Source organism: Mauremys reevesii, linkage group 5 (genome assembly GCF_016161935.1).
Source record: "Mauremys reevesii isolate NIE-2019 linkage group 5, ASM1616193v1, whole genome shotgun sequence".
In the NCBI taxonomy this organism is placed as follows: domain Eukaryota; kingdom Metazoa; phylum Chordata; order Testudines; family Geoemydidae; genus Mauremys; species Mauremys reevesii.
The window spans coordinates 90,717,343-90,740,202 of NC_052627.1; the positions used below are offsets into that span (position 1 = coordinate 90,717,343).

Genomic DNA, 22,860 nt, shown 5'->3' on the forward strand with positions numbered 1-22,860 from the left:
TGGGATTCTAATGGAAAGGTAGTGCTATTTGGCAAAGAAGAGAGAACTAAAGACGGAATCAGGCAGCTGAGTACCTCCAGCTAGGTATTAAGTACTTAACTCCCACTAGGACATCAACAGGAGTTGTAAGTGGGGACCCCATCAGCATTTCACAGGACCAGGCATTCAGTCATTAGCCGCAGTTTTGAGTGTTAAGTGGCTCCTTTATCTCAGGGCCAATTATATATCATTTAAGACATTAGTCTCTATCATCTTGGAAAGGAATAACCAAGATCCCAAATCCACTGAAAAATCCATTCAGTGTCCCAAAATTATTAACTAACTTCAGTCTCCATCTCCTTAGCCAAGAACAAAAAACAAAACAAAAAATCCCCAGCTGATTTCGCACAGAGTTTAACTACATATCTAAATGCACACAGTCTATCAGCCTGATAGTTTTGTTCTCCCCTCAAGAGTTGAGACTTCTAACTAAGGCAGCAGACAAATTCCAGATTAAGCAGCTGGACTTTTTTTTAAAAAAAGTCTTATGGCTTGAGAGGAAGCAGAAACTGGCCAAAATATCACTACTCAGGAGGCATAAACTACTGGAATCATGATTCACATGGTCTATTGCTTCTTCCTTTCTTCTATTTATCTGGCCCAAAACATAAGTATCTATTGGGTTTCCGGGAAACGGGGCGAGCGAAGCCTGCCCCATGCTAACGGAACCCCCCCCACCCCCCAGCCTAAGGGGAGGTTCCACAGGGCCTCAGAAACCCACTAATTGCGGGGGACAACTAATAAAAGAACAGGGACAGGAGTGCGGTCAAAGGGTCATAAGAAGGTAGAGAGTGAATTGCCATCTGAGAAACGTAACAAAAATCTTAAAATTGAAGAAACTCCTCCAACCCTCAAATCACTGGCAGAATACAGATAATGTATATTTATTCTAAAACAAGGTTTGGTGTTAAAATGTAAAACACAATGTCAACACATGTGCTGATGCATGAACTCACCTGACATTATCTGTTCAAGCCTGTGGATCAGTGATTTTTTAGCACATTCAATATCAGGACTTGGATAATCGAGTACCTGCCTGCACCAAACTAATGGACTAACAGATTTCTGCACTGGAGTCAATTTCTTCTTTGGTGATGTATATAACCTAAGAGAGGAAAAATTATATGATGTTAGGTAAGTAGGCATTTTAAGGAAATACTAGGTACTATGCAATTTTTGTTCTCAGCTACCAAAAGGGGAGCACAAGTCAACACTGGTAGACAAACTGCATATTTACTTTGTTCATTCATAAAGTCAATGTGGTGTTATCATCCCTCTTCCAAATACTCTAAAGAAAGAGAATCATCCAATACCCAAGAGCACAGCCACTACAATCATAACCAACATACAAATAAAGCTGAGGAAAGTTATCCAGCTTCCAAAAAATAAGCAGGAAATTTTTTTTTAAATTGTGGTAAGTACTTACGATGCCCCTTAAAGTGGTGTAAAAAAGGTATCTGACAAACCTAGGCAAGGTCTACACTAGGAGTGCTTTGCTAACTACACTGTCAAAGTGCCCCTAGTGTAGACGTGGCTTATACCAGCAAAACTGTTCTTCTATTGCTTTTTTCCAACCCCAACCCCATTCCTACCCTCCAAGCAAGATGAGCTATACTGGCAAAAGTGCAGTTTTCCCACTATAACTGTGTCTGCTCTAGGGGCATTTGCCAGCACAGCTGTGTTAGTCCAAGATCACACCTCTTCACACCTATGACGAACATAGCAATGCCAGAAAAAATTGTAGCATAGAAAGTGAAATTCATATTACATAGTAGAAGCTCAGTAGATAACATACAGATATACTGGATTTGATTTTCAGATATGCTAAGCACCTATATCTCCCACCAATTTCTACTGTTATCTGAAAATCAGAGGCATTGTTACTTTTTATACCAACTTAGTGTACAAAGAATTGCATATAAATTATGCCATTTTATAACCAGGTCAAATTTTCAAGTCTTTTAAAAACTGAAAACACATTTGCCAGTTACTTTAAAGAAAAAAAATCTATCTTCAGATCAGGTTTAGTAACGTGGGCATATTAATTGTGATATGGAAATCCTGATTTATGCATTTATGGTTTTGGCCTTAAAGTGGCATTAACTTTAAGAAAAAGGAAAGAAAGCATCAAGGAGTTGTAGAGCTGCTTTTATACATCTGCATACATTAAGCTGCAGCAACTGGTAACCACAGAATAACCAAGTAGTGAGGCTATAAAGTTGGGCACCATGGTACCAAAGGTAAATAGCTAAAGTATAAAATATTGTAGTGCCCTTAAGCGTAAAACAATGTTCAGTTATGCTTTTATATAAACAAACCTCAACATTATCTTTTTCAACCGAAGCTGAAACTACTCTTCACTGAGGACTAACTACAAGTTTGAGAATCTTCCCCCTCAAAAAAAATTCCTAAGGGAAAATGTTATTTCCCAGACATATACCCCGCATAGTGAAGATTTAAATCAGACATCATCACCTCATCTTTAGGTTAAAACCAAACTGTGAAAGTTTTAGCCCTAAAGAAAAGAGAAAGTTATGAATTACAGGATATTGATAGAAGCCAACTTGCAGCCTTAACTCTAGCTTTTGCTGCTGCAAGAGCTCTAAATACATGCACACAGAAATAAATAATGGAATAAGGACTTGCATTATCATCAACTATTTATCTAATGATAGCCTTTAAATTCCAACTAAACAGGATTCCAACTTAAGTATTGTAGTTTAGGAACATATGACAGCTAACTTAGCCACTCTTCTATACAAAACAGATGGTCAAAAATTCCCATTTCCTTTGGGCCAATTACATCAGCAACACAGTAATTACTTTCCATAGCTCTAGCAGAAGAGAAAAATTAACTGACTTTTCCTCAGCCAAGGTCTCAAAACTTGGTTGAATAGAGCTGATGAACTTTACAAAGGTTTACTATACTGACATTGACATTCCCTACTTGGACCTTCTGAAGGGACTTGATTTGGGGGTGGAAGGGAAGGGTACAAAAGACCCTCACTAATGAATGCGCAGACCAATTTTTTTTAAAAGCATGCTTTAAGCCACTTCTCCTTAAGAGATGTTTTAATTGTTTTTTCATATACAATAGGGTAAGTATCATAGTGTTATCTACCAGTTTTTCATAAATCAGAGGGGAAAGGAGTACTAGGTCCCTTTCCTATGAAGTGATGTTATTTACCATATTTACATAAAACAGGCACACTGCAAAATAGAGACAGAATACAAAAACTGATTTGACTGTTCTGCTAGTTTCTGAGATTCTAAATGCTCAGTTGGCAATACCAAAAGAGGGTTCTTTTTGCAGCTAAGTACTACTTGAGACATTGTATATTCTATTTTAGGAGCTCTTTTGGTCTCCTGAATTATTTTGTTCATGATTGTAGTCAGTGTTTCATTTTAATTAATACCTGAATACTGGAAGTCAAAACTTACATTCATTTACTAAAAGTTCAGCATCCTGGTGGACTGGTTTAAACTTACAGATGAAGGAACTAAGAGACACTATATTTCTCTACCAGATGAAAGATCATAAAGGAATGTCTCTCATATCACCATGAACTGTGTAACACCACCATTCAGTTTAATATCTGCTACATGCCTTCTCTGGGCATAAACACTGTCAGTAGATTAATCCTACAATTACAAAAGGGAAAGAGCTATGAGATCAAAGTTGCTCTCCATTTAATATCAATCTTGCGACATCACAATTTGATGCTGTGGAGAGTGTGACAATGACAAACTACTACATAAACATTAATGTAAGTCTAAATAAGTTAATTCCTAAGCAAAGATTCTATATTTAGAGACAAGATTTGAGGCTTGCAAGCCCTGCAGATACAGGCTGAGAAAATAAGGGCTTTAGGGGAAAAAAAAAGACGAAACCCTTTTCCTTGTGAAAGAAATAAATGTGAGTTAAAATGCGCATTTCTAAACACTTATTGGGGTTAAGAGTTTATCCCCGATTCTTCCTAAAGGTGACGGTGATTAAGGTTAAGATTTTGTCACGATTATTTTTAGAAAAAGTCATGAACAGGTCACAGGCAATAAACAACACTTCACGGAAGCCTGCAACCCATCTGTAACTTTTATTAAAAATAACGGGGGGTGGGGAGTCTGAAGGGGCTGCCCACCGCAAAGGCTGACAGCCCCAGCTGTGGGAGCTGAAGCCGATGAAGTCACAGACGTTCGTTAAAGTCACAGAATCCATCACCTCCATGACTATATGGTATTCTTACAGATGATTCATACTACCCACTAGAGCGGTCTTCTAGTTCTGTAAACGTAAAGGCACTGGCAAAAAATTTTTTGAGTTGAGGGCCTCAGATCAGTGGTCATTAGGGGTGGAGGAACCACTGGCAGCACTACAGCTGCTATAATTCTCTTCTAGACAGCTGAGCAGCTTGCACACACTCTGCCCATAAGAAAGGGCAGCTCAACATAATCTGAAGCAGCACAGCATAGGACAGAGAACAAAAGACTCTTGTGCGCTAATCACAGCTCTGATTGCCATGAACTGTGTACTACCACCATTCAGTTTAATATCTGATACATCCCTTCCCTGGGCATAATCACTGTAAATGTAAAGACACTGTGGCCTTAATAAATATCACAAGCACTTTGCCAATTTGTCAACATGCTTCAGCCAATTTCCATAGATTCCAAGGCCAGAAGGGACCACTGTGATCATCTAGTCTGACCTTCTGTATAACACAGGCCATAGAACTTCCCCAAAATAATTCCTAGAGCATAGCTTTTAGAAACACATCCAATCCTGATTTTAAAATTGTCAGTGATGGAAAATCCACCATGTAATAATAAAAGGTAATAAAAGGTAATAATTGGAGATATACCAATCTCCTAGAGCTGGAAGGGACCTTGAAAGGTCATCGAGTCCAGCCCCCTGCCTTCACTAGCAGGACCAATTTTTGCCCCAGATCCCTAAGTGGCCCCCTCAAGGATTGAACTCACAACCCTGGGTTTAGCAGGCCAATGCTCAAACCACTGAGCTATCACTATGACCCTTAGTAAATTATTCCAATGGTTAATTACCCTCACTGTTAAACATTTATGCTTGACTTCTGATCTGAACTTGTCTAGCTACAACTTCTAGCTATTGGATTGTGTTATACTTTTTTCTGCTAGACTGAAAAGCCCATTATTAAATGCATGTTTCCCCTTGCAGGTATTTATAGACTATAATCAAGTCACCTCTTAACCATCTCTTTGTTAAGCTAAATAGATTGAGCACCTTAAATCTATCACTATAAGGAATGTTTTCTAATGATTTAATCCAGGGGTCGGCAACCTTTCAGAAGTGGTGTGCCGAGTCTTCATTTATTCACTCTAATTTAAGGTTTTGCGTGCCAGTAATGCATTTTAATGTTTTTAGAAGGTCTCTTTCTACAAGTCTATAATACATAACTAAACTATTGTTGTATGTAAAGTAAATAAGGTTTTTAAAATGTTTAAGAAGCTTCATTTAAAATTAAAATGCAGAGCCCCCCGGACCAATGGCCACGATCTATGCTGTGTGAGTGCCACTGAAAATCAGCTCGCATGCTGCCTTTGGCGCAAGTGCCATAGGTTGCCTACCCCTGATTTAATCATTCTCATGGCTCTTCTCTGAACCCTCTCCAAATTATCAACATCCTTCTTGAACTGTAGACACCAAACTGGACAAAATATTCCAGCAGCAGTCACACCAGTCCCAAATACTCCTATCCAAGAGTCCCCTGCTTATATATCCATACACCCAAGGACTGCATTAGCCCTTTTGGACACAGTGTCACACTGGTATATATTCAGCTGTTAGCTACCATGATCCCCAAATCTTTTTCAGTGTCACTGATTCCCAGGATAGAATCCCCCACATCCTGTAAGTCTGACCTACATTCATTGTTTCTAGATGTATATATTTAACCATATTAAAGTGTATAGTTCGCATGCGCCCAGCTTACCAAGTTATCCAGATCCCTCTCTATCAGTGACCTATCTTCATTATTTACCACTTCAATTTGTGTCATCTGCAAACTACCACTGATGATTCGGTGTTTTTTTCCAGATCATTAAGAAAAATGTTAAACAGCATAAGGCCAAGAACTGATTCCTGTGGGGCCCCTCTAGAAACACACCCATTCGATGATGATTCTCCATTTACAATTACATTTTGAGACCTTTCAGTTCGCTAGCTTTTAATCCATTTAATATCTTTCAGATTTTTTATTCAAAATGTCATGCAGTGCCAAGTTAAACGCCTGACAGAAGTCTATTACCTTTATCAACCAAATTTGTAAACTCATCAAAACAGATATCAAGTTAGTTTGACAAAAATCTATTTTTCAGAAACCCATGTTGAATGGCATTAATTATATTATCTTCCTTTCATACTTCATTAATCAAGTCCTGTATCAGTTGCTCCTCCATTATCTTGCTCAGGATCGATGTCAGACTGACAGGCCTATAACTACCCAGGTCATCGTGTTTTACCTTTTTTAAATATTGGCACAACATTAGCTTTCTTCCAGTTATCTGGAACTTCCCTGGTGTCCTGAGACTTATTGAAAAATCGACATTAATGGTCCAGCAAGCTGCTTACCCACATATTTTACAACTCCCGGATGCTAATTATCTAAACCTGCTGATTTAAAAATGTCTAACTTCAGTAGGTGCTATTTAACATCTTCCTGAAGTATCATTGGAATGGAAAGAGTATTATCATATGATATAACTATGTGATCTGTTTTTCCTCCGAAATACTTCTAGAGAAGCTACTTCTAGGAATGGAACTGGCATTATCAATCGGGGAAATGTGGCAACTGCAAAAGTTCATAGACTTTAAGGTCAGAAGGGACCATTATGATCATCTAGTCTGACCTCCTGCACAATGCAGGCCACACAATCTCACCCATCCACTCCTGTAACAAACCCCTAACCTATGTCTGAGTTACTGAAGTCCTCAAATTGTGGTTTGAAGACCTCAAGCTGCAGAGAATCCTCCAGCAAGTGACCCGTGCCCCATGCTGCAGAGGAAGGCGAAAAACCTCCAGGGCCTCTGCCAATCTGCCCTGGAGGAAAATTCCTTCCCAACCCCAAATATGGTGATCAGTTAAACCCTGAGCATGTGGGCAAGACTCACTAGCTAGCACCCAGGAAAGAATTCTCTGTAGTAACTCAGATCCCATCCCATCTAACATCCCATCATAGACCACTGGGCATACTTACCTGCTGAAACTTATCAAGCTTAGTCTTGAAGCCAGATATGTCTTTTGCCCCCACTACTCCCCTTGGAAGGCTGTTGCAGAACTTCACTCCTCTAATGGTTAGAAACCTTCGTCTAATTTCAAGTCTAAACCTCCTAGTGTCCAGTTTATATCCATTTGTTCTTGTGTCCACATTGGTACTATACTTAAATAATTCATCCCCCTCCCTAATATTAATCCCTCTAATATATTTATAAAGAGCAATCATATCCCCCCTCAACCTTCTTTTGGTTAGGCTAAACAATCCAAGCTCTTTGAGTCTCCTTTCATAAGACAGGTTTTCCATTCCTCAGATCATCCTAGTAGCCCATCTCTGAACCTGTTCCAGTTTGAATTCATCATTCTTAAACATGGGAGACCAGAACTGCACACAGTATTCTAGATGAGGTCTCACCAGTGCCTTGTATAACGGTACTAACACCTCCTTATCTTTGCTGGAAATACCTCGCCTGATGCATCCTAAAACCGCATTAGCTTTTTTTAACGGCCATATTACATTGGCGGCTCATAGTCATCCTGTGATCAACCAATACTCCGAGGTCCTTCTCCTCCTCCGTTACTTCCAACTGATGTGTCCCCAATTTATAACTAAAATTCTTATTATTAATCCCTAAATGCATGACCTTGCACTTTTCACTATTAAATTTCATCCTAGTACTATTATTCCAGTTTACAAGGTCATCCAGATCTTCCTGTATGTTATCCCGGGCCTTCTCTGTGTTAGCAATACCTCCCAACTTTGTGTCATCCACAAACTTTATTAGCACATTCCCACTTTTTGTGCCAAGGTCAGTAATAAAAAGGTTAAATAAGATTGGCCCCAAAACCGATCCCTGAGGAACTCCACTAGTAACCTCCTTCCAACCTGACAGTTCACCTTTCAGTATGACACGTTGTAGTCTCCCCTTTAACCAGTTCCTCATCCACCTTTCAATTTTCATATTGATCCCCATCTTTTCCAATTTAACTAATAATTCCCCATGTGGAACCGTGTCAAATGCCTTACTGAAATCAAGGTAAATTAGATCCATTGCGTTTCCTTTGTCTAAAAAAAGCTGTTACCTTCTCAAAGAAGATCAGGTTGGTTTGGCACGATCTACCTTTTGTAAAACCATGTTGTATTTTGTCCCAATTACCATTGACCTCAATGTCCTTAACTACTTTCTCCTTCAACATTTTTTCCAAGACCTTACATACTACAGATGTCAAACTAACAGGCCTATAGTTACTCGGATCACTTTTTTTCCCCTTTCTTAAAAATAGGAACTATGTTAGCAATTCTCCAGTCGTACGGTACAACCCCTGAGTTTACTGATTCATTAAAAATTCTTGCTAATGGGCTTGCAATTTCATGTGCCAGTTCCTTTAATATTCTTGGATGAAGATTATCTGGGCCCTCCGATTTTGTCCCATTAAGCTGTTGGAGTTTGGCTTCTACCTCAGATGTGGTAATATCTACCTCCATATCCTCATTCCCATTTGTCACCCTACCATTATCCCTAAACTCCTCATTAGCCTTATTAAAGACTGAGGCAAAGTATTTATTTAGATATTGGGCCATGCCTAGATTATCTTTAACCTCCTCAGTGTTTAGCGGTCCCACTTCTTCTTTCTTTGTTTTCTTCTTATTTATATGGCTATAGAACCTTTTACTATTGGTTTTAATACCCTTTGCAAGGTCCAACTCTACATGGCTTTTAGCCTTTCTCACTTCATCCCTACATGTTCTGACCTCAATAAGGTAGCTTTCCTTGTTAATCCTGCCCATCTTCCACTCCTTGTAGGCTTTCTGCTTTTTCTTAATCACCTCTCTGAGATGCTTGCTCATCCAGCTTGGTCTATAACTCCTGCCTATGATTTTTCCCCCTTTCTTGGGATGCAGGCTTCTGATAGTTTCTGCAGCCTTGACTCGAAGTAATTCCAGGCCTCCTCCACCTTTAGATCCCCAAATTCTTCAGTCCAATCCACTTCCCTAACTAATTTCCTTAATTCTTTAAAGTTAGCCCTTTTGAAATAAAAAACCCTAGTCCCAGATATATTTTTGTTTATCTTTCCATCTAGTTTGAACTGAATTAGCTCATGATCACTCGAACCTAGGTTGTCCCCTACAACCATTTCTTCTATGAGGTCCACACTACTCACCAAATATAAAATAGCATCCCCTCTTGTTGGTTCTTCAACTACTTGGTGAAGAAATCCATCAGCTATCACATCCAGAAAAATCTGAGCCCTATTATTGTTACTAGCACTTGTCCTCCAGTCTATATCTGGGAAGTTAAAGTCTCCCATGATCACACAATTCCCATTAGTGTTTACTTCATTACAAACATTAAAGAGGTCTCTATCCATATCCAAATCAGATCCCGGTGGTCTGTAGCACACCCCAAGCACTATCTCAGGGGAGGCTCTAGTAGCTTTCTTCCCCAATGTGATTTTTGCCCAGACAGACTCTGTCTTATCCATTCCATCACTTCTTATTTCTTTACAGTTAACCTCATCATTGACATACAATCCTACTCCACCACCTTTGCCTTTATTTCTGTCTTTCCTAAACAGCACATAGCCTTCAATACCTCTACTCCAGTCATGACTACTATTCCACCATGTTTCTTTTATCCCTATAATATCTGGTTTCACTCCTGCACCAGTAGCTCTAGTTCCTCCATTTTGTTATCTAGGCTCCTCGCATTAGTGTACAGACATCTTAATTTTTGCCATTTGGCTTCATTGACATTCTTTGCAACCTGCTGTAGATCAAACTCAATACAGTCTACAATGAAAGGCTCCATAACTGCATGTTCAAGTGCATGCACAAACACCTCAGCACTATGCCTGAAGACCCATCAATTACCTACAGTAATGGAAAAACCCCTTCTGTTACTGTAGAAAGCATCTACACTATGCATTTCAGAGCACAGCTGCAGCGCTGTAGCTGTGCCACTGTGGCACCTGTAGTATAGACATGGCCTAGGTAACAAAAATAAAAGCTGGAATTAAGATCTGATGGAAGCAAGCAGCATCATAAAGTTTCTACTACTTGCCTGATGTCTCTCCCTAGCTTCATGTCAGGTTGAAACTAGAATGAACTTTTGCAGGACACAGAGCAGGTCTCACACCCTGTGCCAGGGGCTCTCAAACTGTGGGTCTGGACCTCAAAGTGAGTAGCCACCCCATTTTAATGGGGTTCCAGGGCTGGTGTTAGAGTTGCTGTGGCCCACGGCCAAAGCCCAAGCCCTCGTCCCAAAGCCCAAGCCTGAGGGCTTCAGCCCTGGGCAGCGAGATTCAGGCTTCGGCTTCAGCACTGGGCAGTGGGGCTCAGGTTACAAGCCCCCTTCTTGGAGCTGAAGCCTTTGGATTTCAGCCTTGGCCCCCCTGCCCTGGATGGTGGGGCTTGAGCTTTCCCTCCTCCCCTCGCCTGGAGTAGCAGGGCTTGGGCAGGTTCAGGCTTCGGTTAGGGTGACCAAGTGTTCAGTTTTCAACTGGAACACCAGGTCGAAAAGGGACCCTGGCGGCTCCGGTCAGCACTGCCAACCAGACCGTTATAGGTCCAGTAGGTGGTGCTGTGGCGCTAAGGCAGGCTAGTCCCTACCTGTCCTGAGGCACTGCGCTGCACCCCGGAAGAGGCCAGCAGGTCCGGCTCTTAGGCCGGGGGTTGGGGCACAGAGCTCCGCATACTGCCCCCACCCCGAGCACAGGCTCTGCACTCCCATTCGCCAGTTCCCGACCAATGGGAGCTGGGGGGCACTGCCTGCGGGTGAGAGCAGCGCACACCAAGCCTCCTGTCTCTCCCTTCTCCCCTGCCTACTAGCACCAGACCCAGTGGCCGCTTCCAGCACGCACACAACGTGATGTCAGGACAGGCAGGAAATCTGCCTTAACCCCGCTGACCGGGAGCCGTGCAAGGTAAGCCTGCACCCCAACCCTCTGCCCCAGCCTTCAGCCCCCCCCTTCACCCCAAAGCCCTCATCCCCAGCCCCACCTCAGAGCTCACCTCCCCAGCCCAGAGCCTTCACCCCCCCTGCACTCCAACCTCCTGCCCCAGCCCTGAGCCTCCCAAACCTGGAGCCCCCAATTGCACCCCAAGCCCCTCATCCCAGGCTCCACCCCAGAGCCTTCACCCCCCCCTTGCACCCCAACCCCCTGCCCCAGCCCAGAGTCCCCTCCCGCACTCTGAACCCCTCATCTCTGGCCCACCCCAGAACCCTCACCCCTTCCTGTACCCCAACCCCCAGCCCCCTCCCACACTTTGAATTCATCAGCCCCACCCTCAAGCCTGTAGCCCCCTCCTGCACTGAAACCCCAGAGCCCATACCCCCTCTCACATCCCAGACACCTGCCTCAACCCACAGCCCCCCCACTCTGAATCCCAGCCTGGAGACCCCTCCTGCACCCCAAGCCCGTCAGCCCCAGCTCCACCCCAAAGCCTGCACCCCCAACTGGAGCCCTCACTCCCTCTCACACCCCAAGCCCCTGCCCCAGCCCAAGCCCAGTGAAAGTGAGTGTGTGGGTGGGGGGGGACAGCAAGCCACTGAGGGAGGCTGAATGTATTGGGCAGGGCCTCAGGGAAGGGGCAGGGCTAGCACACCAGAAGAGAGCCTCATCCTCCCTGACTGAACTAATCTCGTTATCTCTAGTCTGATTCTTGCCTGCATATTTATACCTGCCTCTGGAAATTTCCACCACATGCGTCTGACGACGTGGGTATTCACCCACGAAAGCTTATGCTCCAATACGTCTGTTAGTCTATAAGGTGCCACAGGACACACTGTCACTTTTTACAGATCCAGACTAACATGACTACCCCTCTGAAACTGACAGCACAACATCCAGAAGATGTCAAATAGGCTGAAACATTGGATTGGATTGAGAAACAAATCAGGAGTGAAGGCAGATTTGCAAATCACTAGAATAAAATTGACAGTTGACAGTCTGAACAGATAAAATAATCCACACAAAGGATGTAGAGTGAGAAGATAAAGGGGTCGAAAATGGAGCATTGAGGAACTTCCATGAAAAGTGGGAGAGAAGAGGAGGATCCGCTGAGAAATACTGAAGAAAAGGTCAGAAAAATAGAAGCATCAGGAGAGGACAGTATTGTGAAAGCCAACTGAGGACAAGATTTAGAAGAGGTGAGCACAATAAACGGTGTCAAAAGCTGCAGGGAGATCAAGTACCGGCAGTTCAAGTTCTATGTAGTAAAATAAAACCTATGGGAGGGAACATGCTCTAGGCAGAATATGAAGTAACAATCCCATGAGAACTCTATTTTAGTTATGAAAATAAATCTAAGCATGTCAGTTTACTCAAGTGTACTGATAGAAGAAAAAAGCTGGGAAACATCTATTGAAGTTCTGGCAGAAACTGAAGTTTACCAGAAATAGAGTTGCATATTTAAAAAGTCTTTTGTAGATGTCAGTAAGTCAGTAGTACTTCTGAATGTAATGTTTTAAGAAACCCACAAATGTTACCTGATTATTGCAGAATAGCAGCTGAAATCAATATTGTTCCCATAAAGAAAATCTATGAAAGGTTACCATGAATTTATTTAAATATGGGCATGGGCTCCTCAAGGAGATCATCTGCTTAACTACTCGTCTAAGAAGAAAGCTCTAAATCTACTCAAAAGAGAATGAGAACCAATGCAAGCTGACCTAACAGTGCTCAAACTGTATAGGAGTGTGAAATGCATATTAAGAATTCTATAATTAAGGCAACAGGGGAAAATTCCATTTAAAAATTCCATTATGGACTGGACAGCACATTGATAATTTAATGATATATAAACATCCAATGCATTAATGATATATACATCCAATGCATTAATGATATATAAACATACAATGCATTTAGATACTATATGATGGGTTCAATTGCTTTTTTTACTCAAGATTCTTGCTACTGTCTCCACACATTTATTTTACTCCTAACAAAGTTACAATATTTAGTTAAGAAGCTGCAAGCCCTATGTAATATAGTTACTTAGTGGTACTACTCCTTTAATCTGGAAAACTGAAAGCAACTATTGTACCCCTCTAATACCAGCTGTCACAAGTACTTTTTCCTACCTTATTACAACTATGGTTTGATCAGCCATTATCTGAATTTGAAAAAAAAAAATCCCTCTGAAATAGACACTTCTATGTCAAGGCAAGTTCAGGTTCCTTTAGTGTACCACATATAATATGATAAACAGCTGTTTGTCTTTTAATAGGTCACAATGCAGAAACTGTGAGAAGAAGAAAGAATTTAACAACGGATTCGAGATCATACTGGTACAATTAGATTTTAGCAACTGAATGGATAGCACTATTAGGTATTGTATTGGTTTACAGTCTTATGTCTCAAAGATTCCATTTGATCCCTAAGGAAACTGGGGCTCTGTATCCCAGTGAAGTTGTCCAACATGCTTCTCATGATTCATTCTAACACCAATTTTAAATTTCCAAATTGTAAAGCTAGTGCCAAAGGGATCTTAGGCCATACAAATTGGAATGTCATAATTATAGAGAAGACATCCGAGTATTTGTCTTCTACATCAGATCCAAGCATAGCAGTAACCTAGTTGACTAATAAGAAGGGTGACGACTTCACTGACTGGACACGAATTGCTAGAAACAGATCCTGCCTTAATCCAAATGACTACAGATTGGCAAAGGGCATTATAGGACTTTTCTACATGAGAGGGCTCTCCCACTGGCATAATTAAACCACCTCCAACAAGCTATAAAAACATAACAACAGCCATACTGGGTCAGACCAAAGGTCCATCTAGCCCAGTATCCTATCTTCCGACAGTGGCCAATGCCAGGTGCCCCAGAGGGAATGAACAGAACAGGTAATCATCAAGTGATTCATCCCATTGCCCATTCCCAGCTTCTGGCAAACAGAGGCAAGGGAAACCATCCCTGCCCATCCTGGCTAATAGCCATTGATGGACCTATCCTCCATGAACTTATCTAGTTCTTTTTTGAACCTATGCAGAGCGTCTCCCACCAACATAGCGCAGTCCACACCAGTGCTTTTGTTGGTGAAATCTGTCTGTAAGGGGTGTGTTTTTTCACAGTCCTGACCAACAAAAGTGGTAGTGTAGACATAGCCTAAGCACACTAACCTGATGCACATTAATTGGTCCCTGTAGGCCCTGCTGATGTGCTTTAACACAGTGCTGTTTGAAACAATACTATGTTAAAGCAAACTAGGGAACCACTAGTGCACACCAGCAGGGTCTACACAGGCCAATTAATGCACAACACATTTGCGAGCTTTAGAAGGCAGACATCGCCCACACCTCCCTGAGCACATTACCCTACCCTGTAAACAAGTCCTGACCCACTCAAAAACTGAGACTACAATTAACGTAAGTGTATCCTCAACTCAATTCAAGCTTACTAAATTCATCTAGCGTATCATCTTCCAGGTATATGATCAGTGCAAGGCAGCTGCACCAGACCATGCTTTGTACACTTTATTGGGGTATTTCAAATCAATGGCAGGACTTTCAGTGAAGTGCGGGCATGTTCTCTGAGTATCCGTAAAACAGCTCAGGCACAAGGAGCACTCTCAAGACTACTCTTGACTGAGTGTACTTGTAGCTAAGTAGGGGGTCTCACTTAAATTTTTCATCTAGTTAGTGTTTGTAATCACAGGCTCTAATCATAGAAAAAAACATTGGTAGATGAATTTGCAGGCTAATGCTACCTTAGGTGCCACTGGTGCACTGAGCCCACACTAGCCATGCTATTCTAGTTGCAGCTTTGCCTCATGTCCATGCTTGCGCTGTACTACTCCGTTGCAGTTGCACTGCTCCCTGAGTACCTAGCCCCACAGTTCCTGACACTGCTCCCTGAAGCAGTGGCTTGTGGGAGACTTCAAAAGGACTTCTATGAGCACAGTACAATTCCCATGATTCCCTATGAAAACTCACGTAAATCCCCAGGTATCAGTGCTATTTCCAAGTCCTTTTATCAAAATAAAGACCAGGATGAACACTCAGCAAGAAATGTCTCTTTTGGAACAGAAGGATCAGAGCTCTGATTATTGCATAAGAGACAGGCAATTGCCTTGTGGAAGCTAGTTACTCTAAATTATACTGGAATGGCACTTCTGCTAAATTAAGGTTAAGACAGCTTTCTGTTTAAAACTCAACTGTTCTAAGAGCTCTAAAAATCAATATGGTTTCTCAGATTGCCCTGAAATTGTGTGCCTCATGAGGGATCAGGTTTGGTCAGTGACCCAAATTTGAGGCCATTTGAAGAAGGGATTCCTGAAATACACCCCCCTCTCCAAAAAACGACAAAAAAACAGTTTAACTTAATAGTCACATATCCTGGCAACAAATTTTTTTTAATCACAAATAGGGATCAAAGCAGGGCTGAGATCCTCACACCTGGTGCTTAAACAGTTGAGAGTTACCAAGCCAGGGTGCATGCCATCCAACAGACCACTGGGGAAAATCAAATTACTAATTATTAGCCAAAGACTTTATCTGTTTGGAGCAGTAGCCTTTGAAGTGCTTGGTGGTATGCCAACTGGATTACACTGAGCATGTGCAGACAGAGGAGGTAACAGGACTGTTAGTATTCAATGTTCCACTCCAGCTGGCTGAGCTCAACAGACTAAGCAGTACCTTTTAACCTTATACACCCAACCAGTGTCAGTTTGAGTCCTACTATGGGCAGAAATCTGGAAAAGATCAGAAGGCATATTGCTAAAATCTGGTTGGGGGTTTTGTTTTTGTTTTTTATTTTTGTTCTTTTTTTATTTTGGGGGGATGCAATCAAAGTATTCTTGTAAAAAAAACATTAGACAGGCAAATGTTTGCTGGCAGGGGCAGGACATTTTAGAGGGTGAAGGAAGGAAAATGGGCTGAGGGGTTTGAGGATGCAGCGAGGGATTGAGAGAAGGGACTAAATGGGGATGGACGATCAGGGAGGTAATGCATACGTGGAAGGACGACAGGTGGAGAATATGGCAGGTCACTTGTCTGCCCCACAGTCTCCCCATGTGTGCACGCCCAAGGATCTAAAATGTCTGAGCCTCTCCCCCTACTTGTGTGCAAGCACCAGGACCTGGGGGGGGGCCTAAGCCTCTCTTCTCTACCCCCCTCATGAGCTGGGGATGGGGCTTGCCTTTCTGGGCAGGTCTAAGCCCCACTCCCTACTGCCCCCCCCCCCCACCAATGGAGGGATCCTGGATCTCTTGTATTTCTAAAGGCATCCTGAACCCCTCTCTACACCCCCACCATATGAGACAGGATCTGGGAAACCCCTGCCTCTTTGGGTGGGGAACTTAGAACAAGCATGCTCAGAGCAAGCATCAAGAACACACTGTTGACACTGGGATGACAAGTAGAGAAAAGACATGCATGATGCATACACACTCTAACAGCATTGGGTGGGTGGGGGGGGAGAACCCCCCCACTAAAAGAAATGAAGCAGTTCACATATCACAAACTATTGTTTCAGCTGTATTCATCTCCTTTCATGGCTGGTAGGTGAATCCCTGGTTTGGGGAGGCTAGCCTCCAACCCCACCCCTTCCGCCCGAGGCCTCGCCCTTTCCGCGCCCACCCGAGCCCAGCGCCCCCAGCCCGCCTGACACACACACACACACACTGGCCGCTGGCCCCTTCCCCAGGCTAGTGCCCCCAGTGCTCTCCAGCCCAGCCCCCACTGTGGCTGCCAGCCGCTGCCCAGCACCCCCAACACACACACACTGTGGCTGCTGGCCCCTGCCCCAGACTAGTGCCCCCAGCTGCCCTCAGAGCGCTGAAGAGCCAGGCAGCGTGGTCCCAGCCCCGGAGCACCAGAGAGCCGGACAGCACAGCCCTAACTCCCCAGGCTCCAGAGTGCCAGAGAGCTGGGCAGCATGGCCCCATCACCAGAGAGCCAGGCAGCACAGTCCTGCCCTCCCCGGGCTGCGCCCAACCCCCGGCCAGCTGCCCCATCCCCAAAGGCGCGCCCCCAAGCCAAGCTGCCAGCCTCAGCGCTGAGCGGGACAGCAAGTGGCGGGCCAGAGCCGCTCCGGTCAGGAGCACTGGGTAGACAGCGTGGCCAGAGCAGACCCAGGGGATGCACAGAGGCCCCCAGCCTGCCTGCCCCAGGGAACAGCAGGCAGGATGGGGCCTGAGGGGAGAATGTCAGGCTGTTTGGAAAGGCAGAGCCTTCCTGTGCCTACGATACCTGTCGGCCATGTCTCCTTTGGATATTCTCTTTCAGCTGAGAACATCTCACTGAGATGAATGGTTAACTTAAAAGCTCTCTGAGCCTGCTATAGGCTGCTGATGTGTTCTGGCTGTAAACTAATGGCTTAATGGGACAAGAAGAGGAGGATGAGTTGGAAGTGTTGACAGGTGGGGGAAGAGGTACATGTTGCAAAGAATGGAGGGCAGAGACACCAATCTTCTCTGACAAGCTTAACGTTACTGTAACCACTAGGTTATAAAACTGTCAAGATTTTGGGGGACAGACCATGGATCAGATTTCTCTCACTGATCCTGTTAGCAACTACACATTGCAAAAATTTCAAAGAACGACTATTAACCCCGTTTCTCAGTAACAAAATGTATAGGAGGGGTGAGGAGCACTTACGAATCATATAGCAACTGTGCAGTCTAGTGGAAAGGCCACTGGACTGGGACTATTACTAGCTCTGCCACTGGCCTGCTGGGTGACCTCTGGTACGTCACCACACCTGTGTGCCTCGGTTTCCCACCTGTAAAATGGGGATAATGATGTGAAGTTCTTTGAGATCTACTGATGAAAAGCACTACATAAAACTTAGATACACCTCTACCTCAATATAATGCTGTCCTCGGGAGCCAAAAAGTCTTACCACATTATAGGTGAAACGGCGTTGTATCGAACTTGCTTTGATCCGCCAGAGTGTGCAGCCCCGCCACCTTGGAGCACTGCTTTACCGTGTTATATCCAAATTCGTGTTTTATCGGGTTGCATTATATTGAGGTAGAGGTGTATTTTGATTACCACCTAGCTACAGCAGCATATTAACTGCAAACTCTAGTAAGAACTATAATTGCCTAAATGGTCACTAACTCCTACTAACAAACATTTTATTTAACTTTCTAGTTTTTTAAACTGAAATGGCAAAAAAAAGTCTGGTAACGCAGAGTTAAGGTTGCCTGGTGAGCGTATACCCTTCCAGAACACTGATTTCAGCAAAACTCAAACTTCTGAACACTAAAAAACACAGAGTTAAGATAAATGCTTGTGCAACCTTAGCTAGGCCCCCTGTGAGCAATGCTCCAACACACCCATTACACATTCTTGCACTCACTCTGCCTTTTCACTGCATTACCTGCACCTCCCCTACACTCAAACACTGTGACTCCATTGATAGAAGACCATACTTGTAAAATTTAAACACCCACTTCATATCCTTTTACAATCCCTTCTCACTTCCAAATAGGATACTACCTAAATGTATACTTTTCTCTACCCATTATTAAATCCACAGACTGCTTTCACATCCCATCTCACGACTGACAGTACCCATGATAAGACCACTGCAGTGCCTGCTTTGACACAGCCTACACAATTTTGTACTGAAATGATGCAAACTAGAACCCCAAGGTATGCATGCACCTCTACACTCGTGGGGGGATTCAGACCCAGTTCTCTTCATATCACAATTTGAAGTGTGTCAAAGCACTGTGATTAATTCCCCAATCTCTTCATATCAAAACAGATTTCTAACAACCTGCTGCGCCTATTGCCTTCACCACTCAGTACAGCTACACCTAAAACAGAAAACGACTGGAGAGCATGCAAGTAATTCCTGTTTGCTACTGCCAGCTCAGAGTTAGGCTGCATGAGCATTTATCTTAACTCCATATTTCCTGATTTTCCCTGAGTTTTGCTAAACTCAATGTTCTGGAAGGGCACAAGTTATTGCCATGCCACCTTAACTCTGTGCTGGAGCTGAACTCTAGTATCCTGTGAGGTCCGAGTGTCCCACAGCTCAGGTTCCCACCCAAGCCTAAAAGTCTACAGAGCAGTGAAGCACCCCCACAGCCCAAGTCAGGGGGCACAGGCCAGCTGCTGGTTTTTTTTTTTTGCTGTGTAGACATACCCTTAGTGGATCATTGCAGTAAGTTTCTGGACACATACATTGATTTACCAACTCTGTGGTTTTCAAGAATGGATGAGGTACTCTTCTAACCCATAAACATTAATAGCCTCAATCTCCACTGAGAAACTGGATGACCCCCTACACAACTTTTTCCATGGCTAAATAGGTGTACACAGCCCCTGCTAAGAGACTCACCTGGGATTCACCAGGCAGTTTTAAAGTCTGCCCCTGAGAGCAGAGAGTTTTCTACGTGTCAGCGGCTCAAAGGGAGTGAGCCTCTCCCCTCCAGCCTCAGAGGGCGAGGCTGCCTTCAGACCGTCGGGGAAAACGACGCCTACGTTAGCCCCTGTTTAGTAAACAAATGGCCCCTCTCAGCTCCCCGCACCTCGTCCCTGAGCAGCGCTGGATCCAGGGAGGGCTGCTCCCAACAGCGCGCTCCAGTCCCCGGGAGCTGGAGAGCCCGGGCCCCCGGAGCCCCAGCATTTGGCTGCACAGCGACCAGGGCCGCCCCCTACCCGCTCACCAGCCTGTCTCGTCCTCCTCGCAGCTGGCCAAGCGCTCCAGCTCGTCGGGCCTCAGAGGCTCCACTTCGTCCAGGAAGCTGCCCCCTTCCCCAGCCGCCGACCCGCCTCGCGTCTCCTCGGCGGGCGGCTGACGGGCCCCGGCCCTGGGGCTAAGGCAGCGGCTCTCCAGTGCCAGCGGCAGGTCCCCCCGCGGCGAAGGTGTGGCGGCGCCGCTGCCGCTGGGGAGACGCTTGGGGCTGGCGGGGGGCCCGGAGCGGCTGCGGAGCTGCTCGTTCTGCTTCTCCAGCTTCTTCACCAGCTCCTGCAGCTTCCGCACCTCCGCGTCCGCGTTCACGTTGGAGTTAATGTCCTCCATGGCGGCGGGACCCTCCGCCCGGCCGCCGGCTCGCTCCCGCGCGGGGCTGGCTGCCTCAGGGGCCGCTCACGTCTCCAGGATGAGGGGAAGCAACCGGGGCCCCCTCTACATGGCCGGGCCTGGAGGAGGCGCCGCCGCTGTGACTGCGCCGGGGCTGGGCCCGGACTAGAGTGGAGCCGCCGCCTCGTCAGCTGCGCCGGCGGCCCACGGTGGGAGGGAGATACACACATCCGGCCAGCGGCGCCATCTTGCCCGGCGCCCCGCCCCCAGCCGGGCCCTACGCGCGCGTGCGCGCCCGGCATCCGGCCGGGTCCGGGACAGAGCGTATCCAGGGGACGGGGCTTGGGCCGGGAGCGAGGCTCGCGTCCCCGGAAGTGTAGCGTAGACAAGGGGCTAGTGACGTAAGAGGGGGCGGTACAATGGCGGGGGCTGAGTGCAGAGCGGGGCCCTGGCCCGTAGCCGCCGCCCCCGAGCGTGGCAGACAGCCGCCTGCGAAGCCTTGGCCAGTGGAGCCGGGATCCCGAGGCAACGGCCCCCGGATCAGCTCCGGGTCCTGCAGCTGTCACAGCCCGGGTCCGCCGGCAGCCGATGGGGGGGGCGGGGTTTAAATCACCCTGTTCCCAACTTGGAATGGCCGCTGCTGCGGCACCTCATTAGTGCCCCCGCCCCCCCGCCATCCCTTCGCTGGCACGGCTGCCTCCCTGCGCAGCGGGGCTGCCTGCCCCCGTGGCCCTGCTGCCGGGGCGGCGCCGCAGCAGCGAGGCTCTAGTTCAAAGAGCAACTGACCCGTTTTAAAACTAATAAACGCGACGGGCTTGAGCCCCCACCCAGAATTGTTGAGATCACACAGTACTTGCCACCTTCCCCAAAGCACTGAGGTTGTGTAGAAAACAAATCTTTATTAAAACAAAAAGAAAAGTGTATTGGTGTAAATGAATAAGTAAAATACGCACTGGAGGTAACTTTGGCAGTAGTCTGTGTAACTCAGTTCCACACCGAAGGCCGTGAATGTTCCCTTTACCACACATTGTTTCCCTGTCCCCATCTACTAAACCATACTCATCATTTGGTGTGAGTGAGTAGCATTATCCCAACACCCAAACATGCACTGTGGCATGATGGTACCCTTCCAGTGCTTTGGGAAATGCTGCCTTGTCCCATCCTGAGGCTTCACTAATTAAATCATCTTTCATCTTTATTTAGGACAAAACTATCCTGCTTTGCTGACAATAAAACCACCCCAACAAGAGGCATAGAGCGTTTTGTGGCAAACTTAGATTGACAAAGTATCAATGTAGACACTCTGCTTCGTTATGTTGTTGTAAATGGCTCCCAGTGTGTCCCACAATGCCCATCCTGACTGCTCTGGTCAGCAGTTTGAACTCTGCTGCCCTGCATCCAGGTAGACAGGCATCTGCCCCTCCCTCTTTAAAGGACTGGGAATTTTTAAAATTCCACTTTCTGTCTGCTCAGTGTGGACAGCTAACATTGCATCTTTCCAGCTGACCATGGCAGTTCCACGCAGCAAAAGCTCTCCCGCCTGGAGCACACCAGAGTTGTTCAATCTGCTGGGTCTGTAGGGAGAGGAGACTGTGCAGTCCCAGCTCCACTCCAGCTGTAGGATCTTTGATACCTATAGTCAAATTTCTTGTGGCATGATGGATAAGGGCTACAAATAGGATATGCATCAGTGCTGTGCAAAGATCAAGGAGCTAAGGCAGGTGTACCAGAAGGCAGAGGAGTTAAACCATTGTTCTGGTGCTGTGCGAAAGACCTGCCATTTCTATTAGGACCTGGACGCCATCATCGGTGGTAACCCTACCCTACCTCCATCGCCAAGAGCCCCATAAATACTTCAGCAGGGCTGGAGATAGTGGCCAGCGGACTCAACCCCAAGGACGAAGTGGTGGAAGAAGTAGGTTGGAGGATGAGATGGGACAGACAACTGGTTCATCTGGTACTGTGATGAGCCAGGATTTCTTCTCAATGGTAGAGGGTTCGAGCCAGTTCTAGTGCTCTGTCTGTGACGCGCATGATGCAGGAAAGGGGACCTCTGGTAAGTGAACATTTTGAGTTGATGCTGCTTGATTACATGAGGTAGAGCTGTCCTTTGCTTTGTTATATGCTAGAAGTGGGTTAAGGGATAGAAATGTACAAAGACTATCTGAGTCTGCATCTGTTTTCCATGCCCCTGTGCAGGTACACAGTGGACGAGAACAGTGTATTAATGCAATGAGAATCCTCCAGAGAGATCTCTAGGAAACTTTTCTGGAGCTACTCGCTCGTCCTCTGCCGAAGGTTCCTTGGCAAAGCTGGTTTGTTCCTTCCCTCACTGCAGGAAACTTTCCCACACTAATCAGCAATCACTCGTGCAGGGAACAAAGTGTCATACAGGCAAGCAGCATAGGGACCTGCTCTGAAGCCACACGCATGTAGAAGATGCACCCTTTCATCCTTACTCACCCTCAGGAGTGAGATATTGGCTTCAATGACCCCACCTGTGGAAAATGGTGGCAGAATTTACAATATTGTCCCTAGTTGCTTGCACTGATCCCCTTAAAAAATCCACCATGACCCTTTGCTCC

At 45.4% G+C, this 22,860-nt stretch overlaps 1 protein-coding gene across 4 annotated transcripts in view; it reads right to left on the bottom strand.

Annotated features, from left to right (window-relative positions):
- SLAIN2 (SLAIN motif family member 2) overlaps positions 1-20,592 on the bottom strand; it is a 61,356-nt gene extending 40,764 nt beyond the window's left edge. For 2 of the 4 annotated variants that reach the window (XR_005599111.1, XM_039540488.1), the window contains exons 1-2: positions 19,920-20,589; positions 996-1,144 (exon numbers count right to left, since the gene is read on the bottom strand). Coding sequence is in view for 3 of the 4 variants with exons in the window: in XM_039540488.1 (XP_039396422.1) it covers positions 996-1,144; positions 19,920-20,275 (505 nt within the window). In the remaining variant the exon portion in view is untranslated. Of the gene's footprint in view, positions 1-995; positions 1,145-19,919 lie in introns of all 4 variants that reach the window. The other 2 variants (XM_039540490.1, XM_039540489.1) reach the window with 2 other exon arrangements.
- Between the last annotated feature and the right edge of the window lie 2,268 nt (positions 20,593-22,860).